This window comes from Tauraco erythrolophus, chromosome 25, assembly GCF_009769465.1.
Source record: "Tauraco erythrolophus isolate bTauEry1 chromosome 25, bTauEry1.pri, whole genome shotgun sequence".
Lineage (NCBI taxonomy): Eukaryota > Metazoa > Chordata > Aves > Musophagiformes > Musophagidae > Tauraco > Tauraco erythrolophus.
The window spans coordinates 7256022-7278214 of NC_141489.1; the positions used below are offsets into that span (position 1 = coordinate 7256022).

The following is a 22193-nucleotide window of genomic DNA, read 5'->3' on the forward strand; positions in this document are numbered from 1 at the left end:
TAAACAGTTGGCTTTCAGATGTTCTGAGATAAAATTCATTAGACATAATTCACAGGTGGAGGAGAGTGATGCGGGGTTTTCCATTCTTCCACCTGTTCACTTCTGCCAAGACATTGGCATTTTCATGGCAGGAAATAGAATAAAAAACTCCAGTGGTTGCTGTGAGACATTTCTACCAATGAGAAGGGATGAGATTTACACATAAAAAAATCCTCTCCCTCCAAGAATGGCAGCCAATTCTTGAGCACAAATTCTCGGGGGGGACCAATGAAGCAGTTAAGAGCTGTGCACCCACTTACAACTCTCTCAGGAGGTGCACTCGGCACCCTTGCCCTTGCTGATCGTCATGTTCTCCTACAATTTCTGTATCAGACCAACTGATCAACACACTGAGCAGCACGGGTGACTTTTTGCTGCTGATGCCTGCTGGCCATGGCCCTAGACTGGTTGTTGGAGGGAAGAAGAAGGTGGAGTAACAACTGTGGGCCATTCCAAAGGCTGTTCTCTGCACGACCACTCCTGCCATTCTGCAAAGCAAATCAGCTTCTGAATCCCCACACCTAACACTCACCATCCCAGCAAAGCTCTGACCATACGCTTCCTCGGGAGCTGCTGACCCCTCAGGCCCTCCTGCCTTTCTCGACATTTCTGGAGACACAACAAGGCAGACCCTGACAATAACTTGCAGCAGAGAAAACAGGGATGTCTTCCTCAGCTCCAGAGATCTTGCCCAAAAAAGGAACCACTGTAGGGTGTCCCAACCTCTCATTCTTCTGTGAATGGAGAAAGTTCTTCTTCTACCCTCAGCCCTTTCCAGCCCAGACAAACACGCTTCTGTTTTGAGAGCTGAGGAGTGTCAATAGGGAGAAAGACAACATGGAGGCCAGGTTTGAATGCAGCACAACTTTAATGAGTCAAAAGAGGGAAACAAAAGTAACTCCAAGTGGAGGACAGCAGCACATGGATCCTTGGGAGCAGGAAAGAGTCTGCGGTCCTTGGCCATGGAGAAGTTCCTGCATGATGTCCATCTGGCTGTCCCATAGAGGGAGAGGAGACAGATGATCCCCACCAGGATGGCCTTGGTGTGACCTTGTTACAAAGGGGAAGTGAATCAAACAAGGAAATGCAAAAGAAAGGCAATGTTAGACAGCTATGCTGAAAATAAACACCACAAAATTCATCCTCTGCCAAGCACCATCTTCTGAGTTCCTCAAGATGTCTCCTTGGGTCTTTTGGAGCCTCTTCATCAGAGGAGATACCTTCTGCCACTGTAGCGTCTGGAAATGCCAGAGAGGTCACAGCAGCCAGAGGGGATGGGCACTCCATCACAGCTGAGGATGCTGCCAACAGCAGCAGAGGTGGAGGAGCCCACAACAGTGTTCTGTGGGAAGGAGCTGAGGATGGGGCCGGGCAGGGTCACCACTACAGGAGACGGCTCCATGACAGCGGTGGAGTTCTGGCACTGCCTGACACAGGGCTCATTGCAGCTATTGGCCAGTGGGGTTGGGCCGCAGGGCTGGCATGGCAGGCACTGGTTGTAGCAGGACATGTCCCTGGGCTGCAAGTGCACCTGGGAGAGAAGCAGGGAGGAAGCAGAGCACAAGGGTTTCATGAGGACCAGCCTGATTTCCCTGTCACAAAGGAATCAAGGACACCACTGAATGGGGAGATGGAGGCAGTGCCAAGAGAGACAGTCTTCATTGTCTCAGCCTGCCGGGTCTCTAAAAAGAGCAGGGAAGGTCTCTCATAGTGCACAAACCAAAATCCCCCCAGCCACATCCCAGACTCTCTCTGAGAAGACCTTCTCAGCGTTTCTCTCTGCCATGAGAAAACAGGTACTGAATGAAAGGAACGTGGAGCCTGAGATCGCTGTGCTGTGAGCGGAAGGACACACCCTGTGTCTTGCACTGGGAAAGCCAAAGAACTGATGACAGCTTTGGTCTTCAGCCCTCAGGACCTTCATGTCCTGCACTGCAATCTCAGTCTGAGTGCCCAGTGACTGCTCCTGGGAAGGACAACAAGGACTGTGCACAGTGTGTAAAGTTCCTGAGCCCATCTGCCCTCCTGAATATTTGTCTACCTGAGCTAAGGTCCAACTTGGACACAGTGCAGTTGAGGACTTCCCTTATTCCCTTTAGGGACCTTGGTGAGATCAGTGCCAGGGAGATCTTTTGGAAGAGTTCAGGTGGAACTGATTCCTGTCTCTATGGAGCTGCTTCTGAGCTGAGGCTCTAGTGTAGTTGATGGCCAACCTCATTGCTTTCTCATGAGGTAACGGGCACTGTGGAGAGGGAAAGGGCAGGGGTTGTGTGTACTTGGAGTTTAAAAGGACCTTTGACACCCTCTCCTTTAGTTCCTGATGATGAATGGGTTCATTAAGAGGCTGATAAGGTGTGGGGGAAAATTGACTGGACTTTCAGGCACAAAGAATTGTGATCATGAAGAAATGATCAAACTGGAACCTCATGAAGGTCAAAAAGAGCAAGTTTTTGCATCTGGTGTGGAAACCAGACTATGCAGTCAGAAATGTTGGGGAATTGCTGTCTTTGAAGCAGATTCACAGAAAAGGATGTGGGTTTTTTAAGAAACAATTAGCTGAACGTAAGAGAGAGCAGTGTGTCCTTGCAGCATGGAAGGCCAAGAACATCCTGAGCTATGAGAGCCAAAGTGTTGCCAGCAGCAGCAGGAATGTGTCCCTGACTCTCTGTCGCATTGAAGACTACATCTGGACCACTGCATCCAGTTTGGGCTACCAGTTGAAGATGGATATTGACATACAGAAGGAACTCCAATGCCACTTCCTGCTTTCCGCAATTACCTAATCAGAAGTGGCAGAGAAGATGGAGCACTTTATATTAAGACACTGTAATTTCTCAGCAATAGAAGTAAACAAAATGGACAAGGAACTGGGACATGTAGAAATCTGACTAAGCAATAGGCTAAAAGAAATAAGAACTGGAACAGGTTTCCCAGGGATGTTGTGCAATCTCCATGCTTGGAGGTGTTCAAGGCTGGACTGAGAGTGGTCTTGACAAGTCTGGTGCAATGGCGACATCTGTTCTGAGTGGTGGATGGATCTAGATGACCTCTGGAGGTCCCTTCTCACCTCCATTCTGACTGTGTAACTCCCACCAGGTATGCAGGCCCTGCTGTGAGCTTGTGCTTGCTGGGGAGTTGACAGGCCATGACTGGTCAATTGCAGGATCAGTGTGGTGGATCAACCTAAATGTCCTCTAGAGGTCCCTTCTCACCTCCATTCTGACTGTGTAACTGCCACCTTGCCCTGCCCTCCCTGAGCCCTGCTCGCCCACGGACACGTGTCCTCCCGCTGCCTTGGCCTCAAGCCAACTTCCCGGCCCGGTGCTGGGAGCGCAGAGGGGCAGCTGAAGGGCGGCTCTCAGCCTCCTCCCTCCCGTGGGCAGGAAAGGAGCGGCTGCTGTTGGCAGCCCCCGAGCTCGGAGCCGGCTCTGGGAAGCGGCTCCATGTCCTGGGCCAAGGCCCTGCAGCTGTCCCGTGTGCAGCTGGCGCTGTGCAGGCTGCTTCTTGCTGCGGGCCGGGCCGAGGGCATTTGCCGGGCGAGCAAGTGGTGCCCGTGCAGAGCCGCTGAGCAGCGGGAGCCCGGGCGAGCCCCGAGCGGCGCCGGCGCAGGGCTCAGCCCCGGGGCGGAGCTGGCGGCGGCGGAGAGGAGAGGAGGCGGCGGAGAGGAGGCGGCGGTGCCGGAGCAGAGAGCCGGGGCTGGCGGGGGGCAGCGAGGCGCGGGCGGCGGAGCGGCGGGATGCGGCGGTGCCGGGGCGCGGGGCTGGCGGGGCTGGCCGCGGTGCTGCTGGGTGCGCGGGGCTGGCGGGGGGGCCGGGGGCTGCGTGGGGCCGGGGCTGGGCCATGGGACGGCGCCCGCAGACCCCTCGAGGCTGCCGTCCCCTGTGGCTTCTTCACAGATCTTTGCCTCCAACCATCATGCCCTCTATCCGTCCCTCTGCTACCATCCCACATTGCATCTTCAAGCTCCTCGCTCTAGTCTCTGTCCAATCCTCCTTGGTTGTTTCCTTCCCTCTGTGTCTTTCCGTATAACTCGTACATTCATTCCTTCACCCTTACTACTCACATTCTTTTCTTTGTCTATTTTTTTCTTCCATGACTCCACCTTTCCACCTATCATTCATTAATTCATCTCTCCACCAACTTGTAACGAGCACCTCATATGTTGCGATCCTCTGGAAACTCTTCTCCTCATCATCTCTACTTGTTCCTTACTGCTTTTGCGGCATTTGTTGGGGAAAGAGCAGGCAGGGCTGGGCAGAAAGAAGGTTTTGAGATTATTTTTTCTTGTTTTTGTTCCCTGCAGTGGCGGTGGTCAGAGCCCAGGTGCAGCAGGAGCCGTCGGCAGAGACCACCGAGGGCACCGGCATCAGCATCAACTGCTCACACCCCAACATACAGTCAACCGACTTCATCCACTGGTACCGGCAGCTCCCGGGCCGAGGCCCCGCATTCCTCGCGCTCGGTCACAAAGGGTCCAAGGAGGTGCCGGAGCCGCCGGGGCGGCTGTCGGTGTTGCCAGACCGCCGGTCCAGCGCCCTGTGGCTCGCCCGGCCCCGGCGCGGGGACGCGGCGGTGTATTACTGCGCGCTGGGAGACACGGGGAGAGGAGCCGGGGCTGCGGCCGGGCACGAACCGCGGCGGGCGGGGCCGGGCGGCTGTGTCGGGGGCGGGGGGGCAGCCCCGGCCGGGCCCGCCAGGGGGCGCTGCCGCTCCGCCCGCCGGGGCCGCCTCGCCCCGCCCGGCCCCGGCCGGCCCCGGCCCCGCTTCTGCCGTCGGCACCGGCACCGACGGGGCCCCGCAGCCCCGGGAGTTCCCCCCTCGGCGGCTCCGGAAACCACAACCAGAAGTTTTTTCGTGCTGGTAACTTTGTAAATAGGCTCAGAAACACTATTGCAAACTGAATTCTCCAGCTCTCCAGTCCAATTCCAAGATGTTTCTGGTGCCCTTGGAAAGACATCCTGTAGAGCCAGCAGTTCTACCTTGGCACCACCAGGAGAAGGAGACACTGATGGTCACAGACACCTGTCACAGACACACAGTGGCTGGTGTTCGGGACATAGAGCTTGTTGCACAGGACTCCCCTTAACTTCAGATTGAGAGACACTGGTGTTGAAGGGACTATTGGAGAGACACTTTCGCTGGGCACTTGCTGAAAGACTCATTTGAGCCTCAAGTTCAGAGCTCAAGGTGAGCCACAAAGAGATCTGCCGAGTTTCCCTCCGGGGCTGAAGGTCTTAGGTGCTGAGAAGTGGAAGGAGACCTATTGGCATGGAACGTTGAGCAAAGCCCAGTGCCCAGGGAGGCCTGGGTGGCTGTAGGAGCTGACACAGCTGTGACAGTCCATGTTCACAGGGTTGTGAGGCACAGAGGAAAGGCTCAGCCACCTTCCCTGCCTCAGCTGGGGACTGTTGTGGCAGCTCCAGTTGTATTACAAGGGAACTCCTGGAAGGTTTTCGGTCATTGGAGAGCAGAAGGCAGCCCATTGTCCTGCTGTCATGGCCTTGACTGAACAACAGGACACAGAAGGCCCGCTGGGAGCCGGGTTGTTCATGGGAGCTGCTATGCTAATAACCTCCTTCCTGCAGTCCCTGCCAAGTGTGTGAGGAGCCCTGCTCCAGGCAGCAGACAGCAGAAGACATTCAAAGCAAGTAGCCCTTTTGCTTGCCTGGACATGGGGGTTCTGGGGCCCAGGGTGGGACAAGCAGCTGGAGATTGTGGGTAATGTGAGCAGGTGAAGGGACACAGAGGGACTGCCTGCACAACGGAGAGATGTGTTGCCATGTCTTCCCTCTGCCAGAAGGAGGGAGTGTGCCTGTCCCTGTTCGTCTGCTTTCTGCAGCAGATGCTCTTTACAGAGATGCTTCTCTTCAGGTGCCTCCTCTATGGCTGGAGGCAAAGGGAGAGAGTGTGCAACACCTGGGTCCAGGCACTTCAGTGTGTTCCTGGTCCTATCTCCATCTAGACAGAGCCAGGGTGGACATGGGTGGGTGCAGGGCTGCCTTCTCCATCTCCTGCAGAGCTGGGTGCAGGCCTGTGCAGCTGGCTAGGTGGTTGATGTCAGGAGAAGTTTGCAAGGGCAAAGTACTGTCCCTCTGATGGACAGTACTTAAAGCGTGAGTTCAGTATCTCTCTAGAGAGCCTTGTGGTAGAGGTTGGGGGAAAGACCCAAAGAGGCCTGTGTGGAGCAGCAGGGAGAGAGATTGGCTCCACCCTCTGGGCCTCTCTGATCTGACAGAGGCAGAAGAGGTGAAGTTGCAATCATCAGATCCTTCATGCTGGCAGGTCCCTGGGCACCCTGTGAACAGAGAGTGTGACAGGGTCCTGATTTTGCTGGCAGCCCTGGTGGTACTGGCAGACTTTGGTGAGACATGACTTTCAGGCTGGGGAGAATGAAGCAAGGGTTTGTGCAGCTGCTGGTGGAAGGGAGGAGCTGTGAGTCCTGACTCCCTGGGGGACCTGGGAGAGCAGGGGCTGCAGATGGGTATGTCAAATAATCTGGGAGATGTCGGGAGTAATGGGCATCAAAGGAGGAACAAAACCTCACCTTAAATATGCAGGTTCTGAGCGTTCCTGAGTGTGCTGCTAATAGAGATGAAGCCTAAAGAGGGAAAGATGTTAGGAAATGGAGCGATGAGGCAGGTAAGAGCTTCTCTCCTAGATGCATTGGATACAATGCTGCCAGTCGCTGTAGGGATGGTCATAAATCTTGTAGGACAAACATAGACGGCTAACTCGGTGCAAGAAAACCTAAAATGCCATACAAGGAGAGGGTAAGAGCAGAAGATGTGATGTGTCATATGGAGGAATTTTTACAGCAAGAAGATATCAGAGGTGGGTCAGAGATGGAAGAGGAACAGCTCATGTCTTCTGCTGCTGAAGGAGAGATCAGTGGGCAGACCCACTGGAGGCTACACCATCAATAAGCCAAACCAGGCTTGTAAATGCCCTCTGCTTAAAATAGCTGGTACACTGGAGTAAGTGCTCAGGGCAAGTAACCTGTCAGCTTGTCTTCTTGGTCCCTTTCCCTGTGCCTCCAGTGATGGCCACAGCTGCAGAACAAGGTTTCTGGTAGGAGGCACAACTGTTCTTATGGTTTTGCTATGCGGCCATAGTAGCCCAAGGAGGGAAGAGCCCTTCTTTGCCCTGCATCTGCGCGTCAGCAAGTGAAAAAGTCTCACCAGCTAGAAACTCAACAATATTCTCTGTTCAAACCCTTTCTGCGCTTCTCCACTGCCGGAGACTGGTCCTGGTCTTTTGTATCTCTTCTTCTTCTCAGGGAAATCACCAGTGTTCAGCTAGGAGGTACCCCTGTGTCCCTGAGTCCGTGATGGTTTCTCTAACAGCTGGTCATCACATCTCAGTGGTCTTGTTTTCTGCCATGGGCAACAGGAATGTTTCTGGGGACCTGTTCTCAGGCAATCCCACCCCAGCACTGCATGTGGAAGCTCAGCTGGAGGGTGCTGACCTTCCAGCTGGATCCCACCCTATGAAGTGGAATCTGCTGCTCATGAAGCATCATCCATTTCACCTGAGAAAGCCCAGGGTACTTGGTTGTTTTCCTACTGCTGTTCCAGTATGGGCATGCCTCTACCTAGTGATGTGAGTCTGCTCTGCCATCCCTGCTGGAGGTGATACCTGAAAAGGAAATTGAACTTTCCAAGACTCATTTTGGAGTTTTAGAAAGCAGGTATTCTTTATTGCAGTGCTGAGTGCATGGAGGATTTCTCCACCTAGCATGCACACCCAACTTCTGGACAAAAAATTAGTTACACACTCTTGTCATGCATAATTCAGAACATATTTACATATTCTTAAACAATTGGTTAATTTTCTCTCGCTTTACACGTAAATTACTTTGCACACTCAGTTCTCTTCCTCCACCCCTTTCTTTTGGGTCTGGGGTGTATTCAGGGTAGGTGGTCCGTGAGTCGGTGGTCGCCATCTCCCTGTGCTGGACTTACCTTTTCCCCCAAGTCACAGTTCAGAAAAACATGATAACAAAGTTTATGCAGTTTCTGGGGTGTTCCCTCCAAGGGCAGGCAGTTCTTGATAAAGAGTTTCTGTTTTAATCACTCCTCACAGCTTCAAGGATGGTCATCATGTTAGTTTCTTTAGTTATGTGTAAATCACCTACTGACAACTAAACCTTTCATGAAACTCTTACACAAAATCTTTAACCCCTTTATTGTTGTGTAAGAGAGGCTTTGCATGCCCCTGTTTATCTCAGAGGGCTCTAGGCAGCGTTGATTGAAAACCCTAACCCTCAATATTCTGCACTCTGCTGTGTCTAGAGTCCCTTGGACATTTCAGGTCCTGCTTTTGGTTGCCCTTCAGGGCTGCAGAGGGCTTCAACATGCCACAGACAGTTATCCCCCAAAACTAACATCATTCCTAAGCAGAACTGAAAAGCAGTGATGGCTGCCTGAAGACAGATCCAGGCTCAGGCTCTTTCTGCAGCCTCAGTGGGCTGTCCCAGGGATTTTCACAAACATCACTGAGAAAGAGAGCACAACTGACAAGGATGGGCATCAGCCTGTCCTTGGGCACTGGTGCCTGGGCCTGACTGCACCAGTGCCAAATGCCCAAGACAGGTGGACACGAGAGGTTGATCAATTGCCTCCAGAAGCACCACTGCTTCCAGAGGGGAGGAGCAGACCTTCATTCTGGACTCAATCATCTCACCTGGAGAGCCCTATACTCTGGTGAATCAATCCAACAATGTTCACAAAAGTGCATCTGCCCTGTTGATACCTCCTCCTTAGGAAGTGGTCACATGGACTCCCTTCACTGTCAGTGTGCAGAAAGAAGAGCTTTGAGAACATGATTCATCTGTTTTGGAATGAAAATCAGAAGGGGAAAAGCAAATGCCCTTTGGAAGTGCTAATGTTCTTCCAAGACATGGAAAGACAGACTTGCTACCCAGCCAGCATTTCACAGCTCTGCAGTTTGGGGAGTTTGCCAATCACATTAAAGTGTTTCCACAACAACGCCCAAATGGGTGGAATAATCATAGAATCATAGAATCATAGAATGGTTAGGGCTGGAAGGGACCTTCAAAGGTCATCTAGTCCAACCCCCCTGCAAGGAACAGGGATATCTCCAACTAGATCAGGTTGCTCAGGGCCTTGTCCAACCTGGCCTTGAACGTCTCCAGGGATGGAGCATCCACCACCTCTCTGGGCAACCTGTTCCAGTGTTCTACCACTCTCATAGTAAAAAATTTTTTCCTAATATCCAACCTGAACCTACCTCCCTCTATTTTAAAACCATTACCCCTTGTCCTATCACAACTGGCCCTCCTGAACAGCCTCTCCCCATCTTTCCTGTAGGCCCCCTTGAGGTACTGGAAGACAGCTATAAGGTCACCCCGGAGCCTCCTCTTCTCCAGGCTGAACAGCCCCAACTCTTTCAGCCTGTCCTCATAGGAAAGGTGCTCCAGCCCTCTTATCATCTTCGTGGCCCTCCTCTGGACCCTCTCCAACTGGTCCATGTCCTTCTTATGTTGGGGACTCCAGAACTGGACGCAGTACTCCAAGTGAGGTCTCACGAGGGCAGAGTAGAGGGGGAGAATCACCTCCCTCGACCTGCTGGCCACGCTCCTCTTGATGCAGCCCAGGACGCGGTTGGCCGCCTGGGCCGCAAGAGCACATTGCCGGCTCATATCGAGCTTCTCGTCCACCAGTACTCCCAAGTCCTTCTCCTCAGGGCTGCTCTCGATCCAATCACCACCCAGTCTGTATTTATGCCTGGGATTGCCACGACCCAGATGTAGGACCTTGCATTTGGCCTGGTTAAACTTCATGAGGTTGGTACGGGCCCACCTCTCCAGCCTGTCAAGGTCTCTCTGGATGGCATCCCTCCCTTCCAGCGTGTCGACGCACCACACAGCTTGGTGTCATCGGCGAACTTGCTGAGGGTGCACTCCATGCCACTGTCCACGTCACCGACAAAGATGTTGAAGAGGGCCGGGCCCAACACGGACCCCTGAGGGACGCCACTTGTGACCGGTCTCCACTTGGACATCGAGCCGTTGACCACTACTCTCTGAGTGCGGCCATTGAGCCAATTCCTTATCCACCGAGTGGTCCATCCATCAAACCCATGCCTCTCTAATTTAGAGAGAAGAATGTCGTGCGGGACAGTGTCAAAAGCTTTGCACAAGTCCAGGTCGATGACATCCATTGGTCGACCCTTGTCCACCGATGCTGTCACCCCATCGTAAAAGGCCACCAAGTTGGTCAGGCACGATCTGCCTTTGGTGAAGCCATGTTGGCTGTCACCCACCACCTCCTTGCTCTCCATGTGCCTTAGCATGGTTCCCAGGAGAATCTGCTCCATGACCTTGCCAGGCACAGAGGTGAGGCTGACCGGTCTGTAGTTGCCCGGGTCCTCGGGTGTGTTAAAGACTGATTTGGGGTTTTAGATGTGGAAATGCCCTGGCACAGCTAGACTGAAGCATAGCAATTTGCATATTTTTAATTAAATATTAAAAAATACATTCAGATACTCAAGAGAGGGAAGCAAGAGGAATGTAAATTTTGTTGTCTGTCTTATGCTAGGAATAATGGCTCTAGGTAGAGATACCAGACATTGCCAAAATTTATTTTGGAACATACATAGCATGATTCAATGAAACAGCCCCAGGAATGGGGCATAGATGCATTCAGAAAATGTCAGACTGAACAGAGAAAGACATGCCTATTTCCAGCAATGAGCCAGCTGCTGGGAACTCTTTAGGGGATTCAAACAAATTCGTGACAAAATGGAGCACTTAGCAAAGTGGAATACAATCCTGTGCGGGGACCACTCCTCTAGTGTTCTGTCAGGGAACTGTTTCTGGATGTGGTTTGTGACCCTTTCCAAGCTCTGGTCTTTTGAGCACTATGAGACATTCTGAGTCAACCCAGGAGCGAAGAGAGGGAGGTGGGATCTCTAAGGTGGCTGTAAGATGAGTGAGATGAGCTCACTGGGGAACTGGTACCTTCTCACTATCTGTGATGACCAGGTGCACTTACACTTTGATGAGCCATGTCTGTAGGTCAGAAGTTGTGGGAGGGAGGGAATGAATCTCTTTGCTCCCACTGAGGCCCTATGAAAGGCCACTTCACTTTTTCTGCAAAACCTGCCCCAGAGCTTGCTTCACTTCTTTGTTCCTGAGTGTGTAAATGAAGGGGTTCAACAAAGGAGTTACAAATGTGTTAAAGGTATTCACGAGTTTGTTCAGATGCAGGGAGTTCTGGGCCGATAGCTTGACATACAGGAACATGGTGGAGCCGTACCAGATTGTGACAACACTGAGATGGGCAGAGCAAGTGGAAAAGGCCTTTTTGCGTCCATGGGCTGACTGGATTCTCAGGATGGAAGAGATGATGTATACGTAGGAGATGAGAGTGACCACACAGGAGGCCATCACAACAATTATGGAGACTAGGAAGGTTGCCAACTCCACGTGCCACGTGTCACTGCAGGAGAGGGCAAGGCAGGCATCTATATCACAGAGGAAATGATTGATGACATGTGACCCACAGAACGTCAGCCTGGATGTCAGAAAGGCCAGCAGTGAGATGGCCAAAAAGCCTCCCAGCCAGCAGCCAAGTGCCAGCCGAGCAGAGAGGACATTGTTCATGAGGGAGTTGTATCTCAGGGGATAGCATATGGCTAAGTAGCGGTCATAGGCCATTACAGACAGGAGAAAACACTCTGTGGAGCCTAGGGAGAGAAGGAAGAACAACTGGAGGATGCAGACACTGAAGGAGATGGTCTGGCTAGTCCCCAGCATGACTCCTATGGCTTTGGGAGCAACGCCGGTAGTGTACCAGATCTCCAGAAAGGAGAGATTACACAGGAAGAAGTACATTGGGGTATGGAGGTTGCTGTTCATCCACACGAGGGCGATGATGGATGCATTGCCTGTTACTGTCAGGGAGTATGTCAGTGCAAAGACCACCGCAAGGCAGATCTGGAAATGCCACGTGCCTGGGAAGCCAAGAAGGATGAATTCTTCCACACTCGTCTCATTTGCCATGTCCTTCCAAGTGCTGAGGTCCATCTGCAAAGACAGGAATGTTTCTGTAATAGTTTGTATGTCTGCGCTGGTCCTTCAGATGCTACTAGTCGTGAAACAAAGCCATCATTCCTGAAAAAGTAGTTGGTGCAGAGCATGGGAAAACGGCATCTTCCCTTAGTTGAAACTGTCAAGGAAATCCTTTGCTGCAGAAACACATTTGATCAAGTGGATCTGAGCCTGAAGGTCAGGCCTACACCATCAAATGAACATGGAGAATTCTTTATTGGATCAAGCTCAGGCATCTCCTTTAAAAATTGTGAGTGCAATTGCTTCCATGAGATGAAAACCCCATTTAGGAAACTATGGAGAGCAGGTTGAGGGCCCCCAGGTATCTGAAAGGCTGTTACAGTGAGGAAGGGAATAACATACCTGCACTCTGCAGGGCAGGAAAGGCTGAGTTGTGATTTCAGCAAATGAGACTGAGGGATTGGAAAACTGTCATGATAACGTGGCACTGGAAGAGATTTTCTCACCTCCTCTAGGTCAGTTTATCACAATGGCTTCTGACTGAGATGGCAGCGGCACAGGGCAGCAGGCTAGTGTGGCAGTCATTACTGAAAGACTCCTGGTCTGGTCTATTTGCTTTCTTCCAAGTCTCAACACAGAGAGTTTTTGCAAATACCTCCATTTCTTCAACTAATTTCTGCTTCTCAGCATAACTACTAGGGACATGTGGTGGTGTAAACCTCTCCCGTCCCCTGGGATGTTCAGTGCTCGGTTCAATTCCCCTCGCTTTTTCTGGACCACACACCAACCTAGGATGAGTTGGGTGTGGGTTGCGAAAGGCAGTGGACCAGAAAGCGAAGGCACCCCCTTAACATACCAGGCCCCTGCTTGCCCTGTCACTTGACATGGTACGTCTGTACCGCATTGCAGCCCAGAAAGGGTGATGCCAGAAAGCCCAGAATCAGCAAGTTCGGGGCCTGCGCAACTGGTGGAAAATACCAGAATATTTCACCATCCAAGTTGGGCCAAAATGGAAATGTACCTGACGAAAGTTAATTATCTTGGACCCTATAAACAGCCATTCCAAGCGAGACTCTTTGAGCTCTCCTGGATCGCAGCGGGCTGTGACCATCTCCCATGGGCTGGGTTGCCTCTCAGGTACCAGCTCTGCCGACTGTCTGCTGACAAAGCTGACAGAAGGCAGAGGTGAAGTACACTGAGTCTCAATTATCACCTGTTGAGGAATGCCGATGCGCGTGGTGAGTATTTACTCTATACTCAAGATGGAAATTTTACCTGTAGGCCAGCCTCTTCCATCCACCTCACTACTTGTCTATGTGTTTGAATATACACATTTACCTTCACAAGCGTAGGTGTCTGCTTCACCACATCCAAATATTTCAATCTATCTGCACGCTTTATGTTTTTTAGGTATATCCCCATATATATTTTGATTTGGAATACCTTGTAGTAAGATATTGTGAATCTTGAGTTTTTCAAATCTGTAATTAAGTCACTGTTTTAATTATAACATATCCTATTGAATCATGCTGTTAATCTTTAAATTGGTTTTTCATGTTATTCATTAAGTGTTGCTAAACTTCAACCTTTGATTTACCTCATCCCATTAATAAATCTTAAATTGCTGCTAAATGATAACTGTGTTTAAACAGTCCATCCGCAACAGGGGATGTAATTTTGCCATATCAGAGCCAGGGGAAGGATTTCTGCTGACCAAGTGGAAAGACCTACAATCAAATACTCCTATCTCAGCTCCTCAGCTCACCTTCCTTCTTTCTCAGTAGACAGAGAAAAGACACTAGTGAGACATGAATCATCTCACCTTATAGACATGGCTAAAAGCCCTCTAGAATTGCCAGGTTGTCTCTGAGGACTAAGGCAGGAGTGTAGTGAGACGCTCAGATGGAGAAGTCGCACATCTCAACTTGGGCAGAGGTATCCCTGCCTCATGAATCAAAGGGAAAATCCTCTGAGTTGAATCCCCTCAAGGCAGCTCCTCTGAGAAGCCAGATGAAACACAGGGTCTAATCCATGTTCTCCCTGCAGACAGGGGAGGATTCCTGAATCTCATCTCATTTCTGAACTGATCTCATGCTCAGGTGGGAGTCTAAGACAGACAGAGCTGGACCATCATCTGAAAGATCCCTTTCCCTCCTTTTTTCCTCCTTAGGAATTTACATGCCGGAAATCTCCTGTGGCTAAAAAGCAGAGAAATGCACCTTATCGTGGCTCTCCTTAAACATGCAAGGCTCTATGTCCTGGGCAGGCTTCACTCACCAGCTCAGCCAGCAGAAATGATCCAAATGACATCTCTTCATGCACCATCCTCCAGACGAAGCCATAGTCCTCTTGGCTGAGGGAGAACATTGGAAAGAGGTCGATTTGTTGGGGGAGCTGTGGAGGCAATGATGTCAGGAGAAGTGAGGATGAACAGCTCTCACCTTGCCGACTCACTTGGAGCTGTTCACAACTGCCTGACGTTGTTTCTTCTCCATCCACCTAGTAGGTATTGACAGCTTGTGCTCCCGATTTGCTTTCCCCCTCACAGTCACCACTGCAGTTGCAGAAAGGGGGTTTGTGTGCTCACACACAGTGCAAAGTCTCTGCAGGTCAGCTCCATATAGCGAGAGCATGCATCAGAGAGTCCCCAGCATCGTTAGCACAAAGACATCCCTCACCCACCTCATCAACACACTGAAGCTCCAACTGGCCGCACCAAGGAGACAATTTTCTGTTTTCCCTCTGTGTGTCACAGGGAGTTTGATCTCTGAGGGATTTCATGGAATTGTTGCAGACGGATAATGCTCTCTCTTCAGCCAGGCCAATTAAAGAACAGCAGCGCAATTCTCTAAAGCAGCTGTCGCACGGCGTGTTTGCCTCCTGCCTGCAGCTGTGACACGTGAACGTTGTCAGGAACTCAGTGCTGGTTTGTGTAGCCAGTTGCTGACACGCAGGAGACATCTGGAATAGCCCTGTCCCAAGAGACGGGAAGTGTCAAGTATTTGGTGCTGGATATTAACATGGTCTTGCAGCCTCCAGGGTGGGAGGGAGATGTTGTCTCACACAGATCAGGCAAACCACGACTCACAAGCACCTGTTTTAATTCAATTGCTGCTCAAGATAAACTAGACAGCTGGCTTAAACAACACGCACGCACGCACGCGCACGCACACATACACACACACAAGTCTAGACCTCTAGGCATCTAGAATTAGTTGAGAAGACTCAATCCCAAAGAGAGAGCTGCTGGAGGGAGTGCAGAGGAGACCATGAAGATCCGAGTGCTGGAGAACCTCTTCTGTGAAGACAGACTGAGAGAGTTGGGGTTGTTCAGCCTGGAGAAGAGAAGGCTCCAGGGAGATCATCTAGCAGTCTTCCAGTACCAAAAGGGGCTACAAGAAAGCTGGAGAGGGACTTTTCACAAGACCACATAGTGATAGGACAAGGGGTAATGGCTTTAAACTGAAAGAGGAGAGATTTAGATTAGATATAAGGAAGAAATTTTTACACTGAGGGTAGTGAAATACTGGAAGAGGTTGCCCACAGGAGTTGTGGATGCTTCATCCCTGGAAGTATTCAAGGCCAGGTTGGATGTGGCTTTGAGCAACCTGGTGTAGTGGAAGTTGTCCCCACCTGTGGCAAGGGGGTCGGAACTAGATGATCTTTGAGGTCCCTTCCAACCCTAACCATTCTATGATTCTATGAGTCACTGTCTTTCTTGGGAGATATTCCTCTGAGAAATTGCTCCGCTGGGTGACATCTAGCTTCTTCTTGTCCATGATCTTCTTTCTTTTCCAGCCAGGCTTTCCATGTCCATGGTCATCACATTTGGAGCCTCCTGGTGGGAAATGGGACCTACTACAGTAGAGATAATTTCCTTCTCTGTTTGCAGGTTAGACCTGAGCCTCCTGTTTTACCTCTTCTCTTCCTGGTGCCTTCATACTCATGAGTTTATTTCTCCCCACTCTCCCTTCACCTCCACAAAGGTCACGGGAACTGGCTTTGGGCTGTGAAGAAGTACCTGGAGGGAGGCTCTCATCCTGTTCTTTCCCATCCCCGGGAAGACAGTGGATAATCCATCCAGTCCCCAAGTTTTCTGACTCATATGCCTACTGTATCCAGATGACATGGCCACACAGCTGTCCCAGGCTAGGGATGTAACTGTGCAGACTTCCTCTTGCTAGGGAGTCTCCAGGCAGGCTTTTACTTTCTCCTCCTCTGCTGGCAGAGGGGTTTTAGCCTTTTCCCCCCTCTCCTTTTGCTCCTGCCTCCTGGGCTGGAGGAATGTGAGGGTCATCTTCCCAAGTGTCAGCACTCCTGCTTCCTAGCATCATGACTGCAAGCAGAGGGGCTGTTTCCCAGATAACTTTCAGCAGGGATGGTGCAGCAGTCATGGGAAAATCTGGAAATTCACTGTAACTTGCCCTTGTGGGATGCCTGAATCAGACCAAAATTTCACTCCAGGTTGCAGTTGGACTCTTGTTCTCACCCATTGCCATCACCATCACCAGCAAATGGAAGGACAACCACATACACACAGACACACATGAGAAAACACGCTGACATCCACACACTCAAAGGGTGCGTGCACAAGTCCACACCTGTGGGCACGCGGGTGTGTGCAGTCACAAGCATGCACGTACACAAAAGCACGTTTGTAGACATGTAGAAGTGAGAGCACACACATGTGCCTGTAGAAAAACAAACATTTAGTCCCATTTGAGCAAATATGAGAAAACAAGTGTATGCGCACCGAGTCACACACTAACCCGTGTGCCCACACACACATTCACTCCCCAGGCTTGTCGTCATGTAGGTGTTCGCATGTGCTTACATGCACTTGCACACTTGTCCTGGGTTTGGCTGGGACAGAGTGTTTTGCGGGAAGCTGAGATGGGACACAGAACAGGCAGCTGACCCAGCCTGGCCAGGAGTCTATTCGATACCATGTGAGGTCATGCTCAGAGCATATACTGGGGGAGCCAGCCAGGTCAGGGGCATTCGTTTCACAGGTTGACTGCAGGCTAAGTTCCAAGGTCCGCGTGGTGAGCAGTTGTAGCACTCGTTTTGTATTGTTCTTGTACTAGCGTTATGGTAGTTATTATCCCTTCTCATTTTTCTTGTGTTGTCCTGTTGAAGCTCTTCAAGAGAGATAGGCCAGGCAGGAGAGGAGGGGGAGTGGCGCTGTATGTTAGGAGGGTTTTGAATATCTGGAGATCAGCAATGGTGATGAAAGGGTAGAATGCTTGTGGATCAAAATAAGGGGGAAGGCCAGTAGGGCTGGCATCACAGTGGGAGTCTGCTATAGACCACCCACCCAGGAAGAAGATGTAGGTGAAATATTCTACAAACAATTAGGGGAAGTCTCACGATCACAGCCACTAGTTCTTGTGGATGACTTCAATCTACCAGATATTTGCTGAGATTTGAATACAGCAGTGAGGAAATAGTCCAGGAGGTTCCTAGAGTGTCTGGAAGACAACTTTCTAATACAGCTGGTTGTTGGAGTGCAGAAGAGACTGCACGAAGAAAACCCTGTGTAAATAAAGACTGGAGCTCTAAAGTTAGGCCTCAAGGGCAGAATGCCCTTGAAGTTAAGGATAAGAAAACTATGCAGTATGATAAGGGAGTAGTGTTTGCTTAGAGCAGAGCTTCGCTAGGCGGGTGTCTGTTTGAAATAAGCTGTTAAATATGACAAGCATATGTATCATCCAATAATGGTGTAGAAAAGGTGTGGTCTCAGGATTATTGGCAAAAACTGTCTATATAAGCAATAAGAACTGCGCAATAAACGAGACTTCCTGCAGCTAACTCATATTGAGTCGTCTCAGTACTTCTCCAAATCCCTTCTCCGCAGCTGGTGAGGGAACCAACCAGGGAAGGCTCCCTGCTGGACCTGCTGTTTAGCAACAGAGAAGGACTCATTGACAGTGTCAAGGTTGGAGACTGTCTTGGACATAGTGACCATGAAATAATACAGAACTGCTGCCTTGGACTTCCGGAGGGCAGACTTCAACCTTCTTAGGAGACTGGTTGGAAGGATCCTTTGGGATTTGGTCCTGACAGGCAAAGGGGTCCAGGAAGCCTGGACAATTCTCAAGAGGGAAATATTCAGAGCCCAGGAGCAGGCTATCCCAGTGAACCGCAAGACAAGCCGGAAGGGCAGAAGACCAGCCTGGCTGAACAGAGAGCTCTGGCTAGAGCTCAAGAAGAAAAAGAAAGACTATGACCTATGGAAGAAGGGGCTAGTCACTCACGAAAACTACAAGGATTCTGTGAGACAATGCAGGGAGAAAATGAGAAAGGCAAAAGCCCAGCTGGAGCTTAATCTGGCAGCCAACATAAGTGACAATAAGAAAGGTTTCTACAAATACCTTAACAGCAAAAGGAGGGTTAGGGAGAATCTCCACCCCTGGCTAAATGCAATGGGAGACATAGTGACTGGGGATGAAGAAAGGCTGAGGTACTCAATGCCTTCTTTGCTTCAGTCTTTAATGCTCAGACTAACTCACTGGGTGATATGACTCTAGAACCAAACGATGGAGATGGAGAGCTTAATCAAGGTTTCTTTCAAGAGATTCATAGATTCATAGATTTCTAGGTTGGAAAAGACCTTAGATATCATCCAGTCCAACCGTCCCTAATCCCCCAGTAAACCATATCCCTAAGTAGATCATCCACCCTATTCTTAAACACATCCAGGGATGGGGACTCAACCACCTCCCTGGGCAGCCTATTCCAGTGGCTGACAACCCTTTCAGAGAAGAAATACATCCTAACATCCAACCTGAACCTCCCCTGACTAAGCTTATACCCATTTCCTCTTGTTCTATCACCCATCACTAATGTAAAGAGCCCTTCCCCCACCTCCCCACCATCCCTTCTCAAGTATTTGTAGGCTGTAATCAGGTCTCCCCTCAGCCTCCTCTTCTCCAGGCTAAACAGCCCCAACTCCCTCAGCCGCTCCCCATAAGTTTTATTTTCCAGCCCCTTGACCAGTTTAGTCGCCCTTCTCTGGACCCGCTCCAGGAGCTCAATATCTCTCTTAAAGCGAGGGGCCCAAAACTGGACACAATATTCCAGGTGTGGCCTCACCAGTGCCGAGTACAGGGGCAGGATCACTTCCCTGTTCCTGCTGGTCACACTATTCTTGATACACGCCAGTATCCCATTGGCCTTTTTGGCCACCTGGGCACACTGCTGGCTCATATCAAGCCGGTAGTCAACCAACACCCCCAGGTCCTTCTCCACCAGGCAGCTCTCCAGCCACTCTTCCCCGAGCCTGTAGCGATGCTTGGGGTTTTTATACCCCAAGTGAAGGACTCTGCACTTGGCCTTATTAAAACTCATGCCACTGGCCTCAGCCCAACGATCCAGTCTGTTCAAATCCCTCTGAAGGGCCTCCCTACCCTCGAGCAGATCGACACAGCCTCCCAGAAGAAACGGTAAGTGAACTGCTGCACAGCTTAAATGTGCAGAAGTCTATGGAGCCAGATGAGATCCACCCAAGAGTTCTGAGAGAGCTGATGGAAGTGCTTACCAAGCCACTTTCCATTATTTACCAACTATCCTGGCTACCAGGGGAGGTACCAGCTGACTGAAGGTTGGCAAACGTGACGCCAATCTACAAGAAAGGTAAGAGGGAAGACCCAGGGAACTACAGACCTGCCAGTCTGACCTCAGTGCCAGGTAAACTCATGGAGCAGATCATCCTTAGTGTTATCATGTATCATGTCCCATGCACCGGATGGGACTTGCCTTTCTCAGAGGGAAACCAGGGTCTTAGCTCAAAAGCTAGCAGGGCTCATTGACAGGGCTTTAAACTAGATTTGAAGGGGGAGGGGGGGAATATCAAGAATGATAAAGATATGCTGGAAGTACCTGAAGAACAGAAGAAGGGAATTCCAGCCGCTCCAGCCAAGAAGTCAGATTCATCTGAGGCCCAACTTAAATGCCTTTATGTCAATGCGCGCAGCATGGGGAATAAGCAAGAGGAGGTAGAAATGTGTGCGCACCTGTTGGGATATGATCTTATTGGCATCACGGAGACGTGGTGGGATGACTCCTATGACTGGAGTGTCAGAATAGAAGGGTACAGGCTCTTTAAGAAGGACAGGCAGGGAAGAACAGGAGGAGGAGTTGCCCTCTATGTCAAGGACCAGCTAGAGTGCATGGAGCTACACCTGGGGGTGAAGGAGGTCCCAACTGAGAGCTTATGGGTTAGGATTAAAGGCAGAGCAGGGACAGGGGACGTAGTAGTAGGGGTCTGCTACAGACCACCTGACCAGGAAGACTGGGGGGATGAGGTCCTCTACAGACAGATAGGAGCTGCCTCACGTTCACGAGCCCTGGTCCTCATGGGGGACTTCAACCACCCTGATATCTGTTGGAAGGACAACACAGCAAGGCACAGGCAATCCAGGAGGTTCCTGGAATGCATGGATGATAACTTCCTTCTCCAAGTGGTAGAGGAACCAAAGAAGAGAGGTGCTACGCTGGACCTTGTTCTCACTAACAGTGAAGGGCTGGTGGGGAACGTGATGCTCAAGGACAGCCTTGGCTGCAGCGATCATGAAATGGTAGAATTCAAGATACTTAGAGAAGCAAGGAGGATGCATAGCAGGCTCACTACCCTGGATTTCAGGAAAGCAGACTTTGGCCTCTTCAAGGATCTCCTCGCTAGAGTACAATGGGATGAGGCCCTGGAGGGAAGAGGAGCCCAAGAAAGCTGGTTAATATTCAAGGATCACCTCCTCCAAGCTCAGGAGCGGTGCATCCCAACAAAGAGACAGTCAGGTAGGAACACCAGGAGGCCCGCATGGATGAATAAGGAGCTCCTGGACCAACTTGGGCACAAAAAGAAAGCCTATAGGGGGTGGAAGCAAGGACAGGTAGTCTGGGAAGAATACAGAGAGATTGTCCGAGTAACCAGAGATCAGGTTAGGAAAGCCAAAGCTCTGATAGAGTTAAATCTGGCCAGGGACATCAAGGGCAACAAGAAAGGCTTCTATAGATATGTCAGTGATAAAAAGAGATCTAGGGAAAATGTAGGCCCTCTCCGGAAGGAAACGGGGGACCTGGCCACCCAGGATATGGAGAAGGCTGAGGTTCTCAACGACTTCTTTGCCTCAGTCTTCACTGGCAAGAGCTCTAGCGGCATGGCCCAAGTCACGGAAGGCAAAGGCAGGGACTGGGAGAATGAAGAACCGCCCACTGTAGGAGAAGACCAGGTTCGAGACCATCTAAAGAACCTGAAGGTGCACAAGTCCATGGGACCGGATGAGGTGCATCCGCGGGTCCTGAGGGAAATGGCGGATGAAGTTGCTAAGCCACTATCCATCATATTTCAGAGGTCGTGGCAATCTGGTGAAGTTCCCAATGTCTGGAAAAGGGGAAACATAGCTCCCACCTTTAAAAAGGGGAAAAAAGAAGACCCAGGGAACTACAGGCCAGTCAGTCTCACCTCTGTGCCCGGCAAGATCATGGAGCAGATCCTCCTGGCGACTATGCTAAGGCACATAGAAAATAAGGAGGTGATTTGTGACAGCCAACATGGCTTCACTAAGGGCAAATCCTGTCTGACTAACTTGGTGGCCTTCTACGATGAGGCTGCAGCATTGATGGATAGGGGAAGAGCAACTGACATCGTCTACCTGGACTTATCCAAAGCATTGATACTGTCCCGCACAACATCCTGGTCTCTAAACTGGAACGACATGGTTTTGATGGAAGGACCACTCGGTGGATAAGGAATTGGCTGGATGGTCGCACTCAAAGAGTTGTGGTCAACGGTTCAATGTCCATGTGGAGGCCTATGACGAGTGGTGTTCCTCAGGGGTTGGTACTGGGACCAGTGCTATTTAACATCTTTGTTGGAGACATGGACAGTAGGATTGAGTGCACCCTCAGCAAGTTTGCAGATGACACCAAGTTGTGTGGTGTTGTGGACACTCTGGAGGGAAGGGATGCCATCCAGAGGGACCTTGACAGGCTGGAGAGATGGGCCTGTGAGAACCTCATGAAGTTCAACAAGGTCAAGTGCAAGGTCCTGCACGTGGGTGATATGGCTCTAGAACCAAATGGTGGAGATGGTGAGCTTTATCAAGGTTTCTTTCAAGAG

The 22193-nt window shown here is 50.7% G+C and overlaps 2 protein-coding genes and 1 pseudogene across 2 annotated transcripts in view; 1 reads left to right on the forward strand and 2 right to left on the reverse strand.

Moving 5' to 3' along the window:
* Positions 1–1246: 1246 nt before the first annotated feature.
* LOC147527042 (feather keratin Cos1-1/Cos1-3/Cos2-1 pseudogene) lies at positions 1247–1549 on the reverse strand (annotated as a pseudogene).
* Positions 1550–3775: 2226 nt separating this feature from the next.
* Positions 3776–22193, forward strand: part of LOC147527043 (T cell receptor alpha chain MC.7.G5-like) — a 158181-nt gene continuing 139763 nt past the window's right edge. The window contains exons 1-2 of the mRNA XM_086626593.1: positions 3776–3827; positions 4343–4634. Of these exons, the coding sequence (XP_086482719.1) occupies positions 3776–3827; positions 4343–4634 (344 nt within the window). The remainder of the gene's footprint in view (positions 3828–4342; positions 4635–22193) is intronic.
* Positions 11144–14440, reverse strand: LOC104369890 (olfactory receptor 6F1). The gene is made up of 2 exons (XM_009986415.2): positions 14351–14440; positions 11144–12088 (listed from the first exon to the last, which is right to left on the reverse strand). The coding sequence occupies exons 1-2, from the start codon at positions 14438–14440 to the stop codon at positions 11144–11146; spliced, it is 1035 nt and encodes a 344-aa protein (XP_009984717.2).

What these genes read in the sequence shown, in the direction of transcription:
- LOC104369890 (XM_009986415.2), bottom strand. Translation starts at nt 14,440, where the DNA reads ATGTTCTCCCTCAGCCAAGAGGACTATGGCTTCGTCTGGAGGATGGTG. An exon ending in CATTTCTGCTGGCTGAGCTG is followed by an intron (nt 12,089 to 14,350) that starts GTGAGTGAAGCC and finishes CTGTCTTTGCAG; the next exon opens with ATGGACCTCAGCACTTGGAA.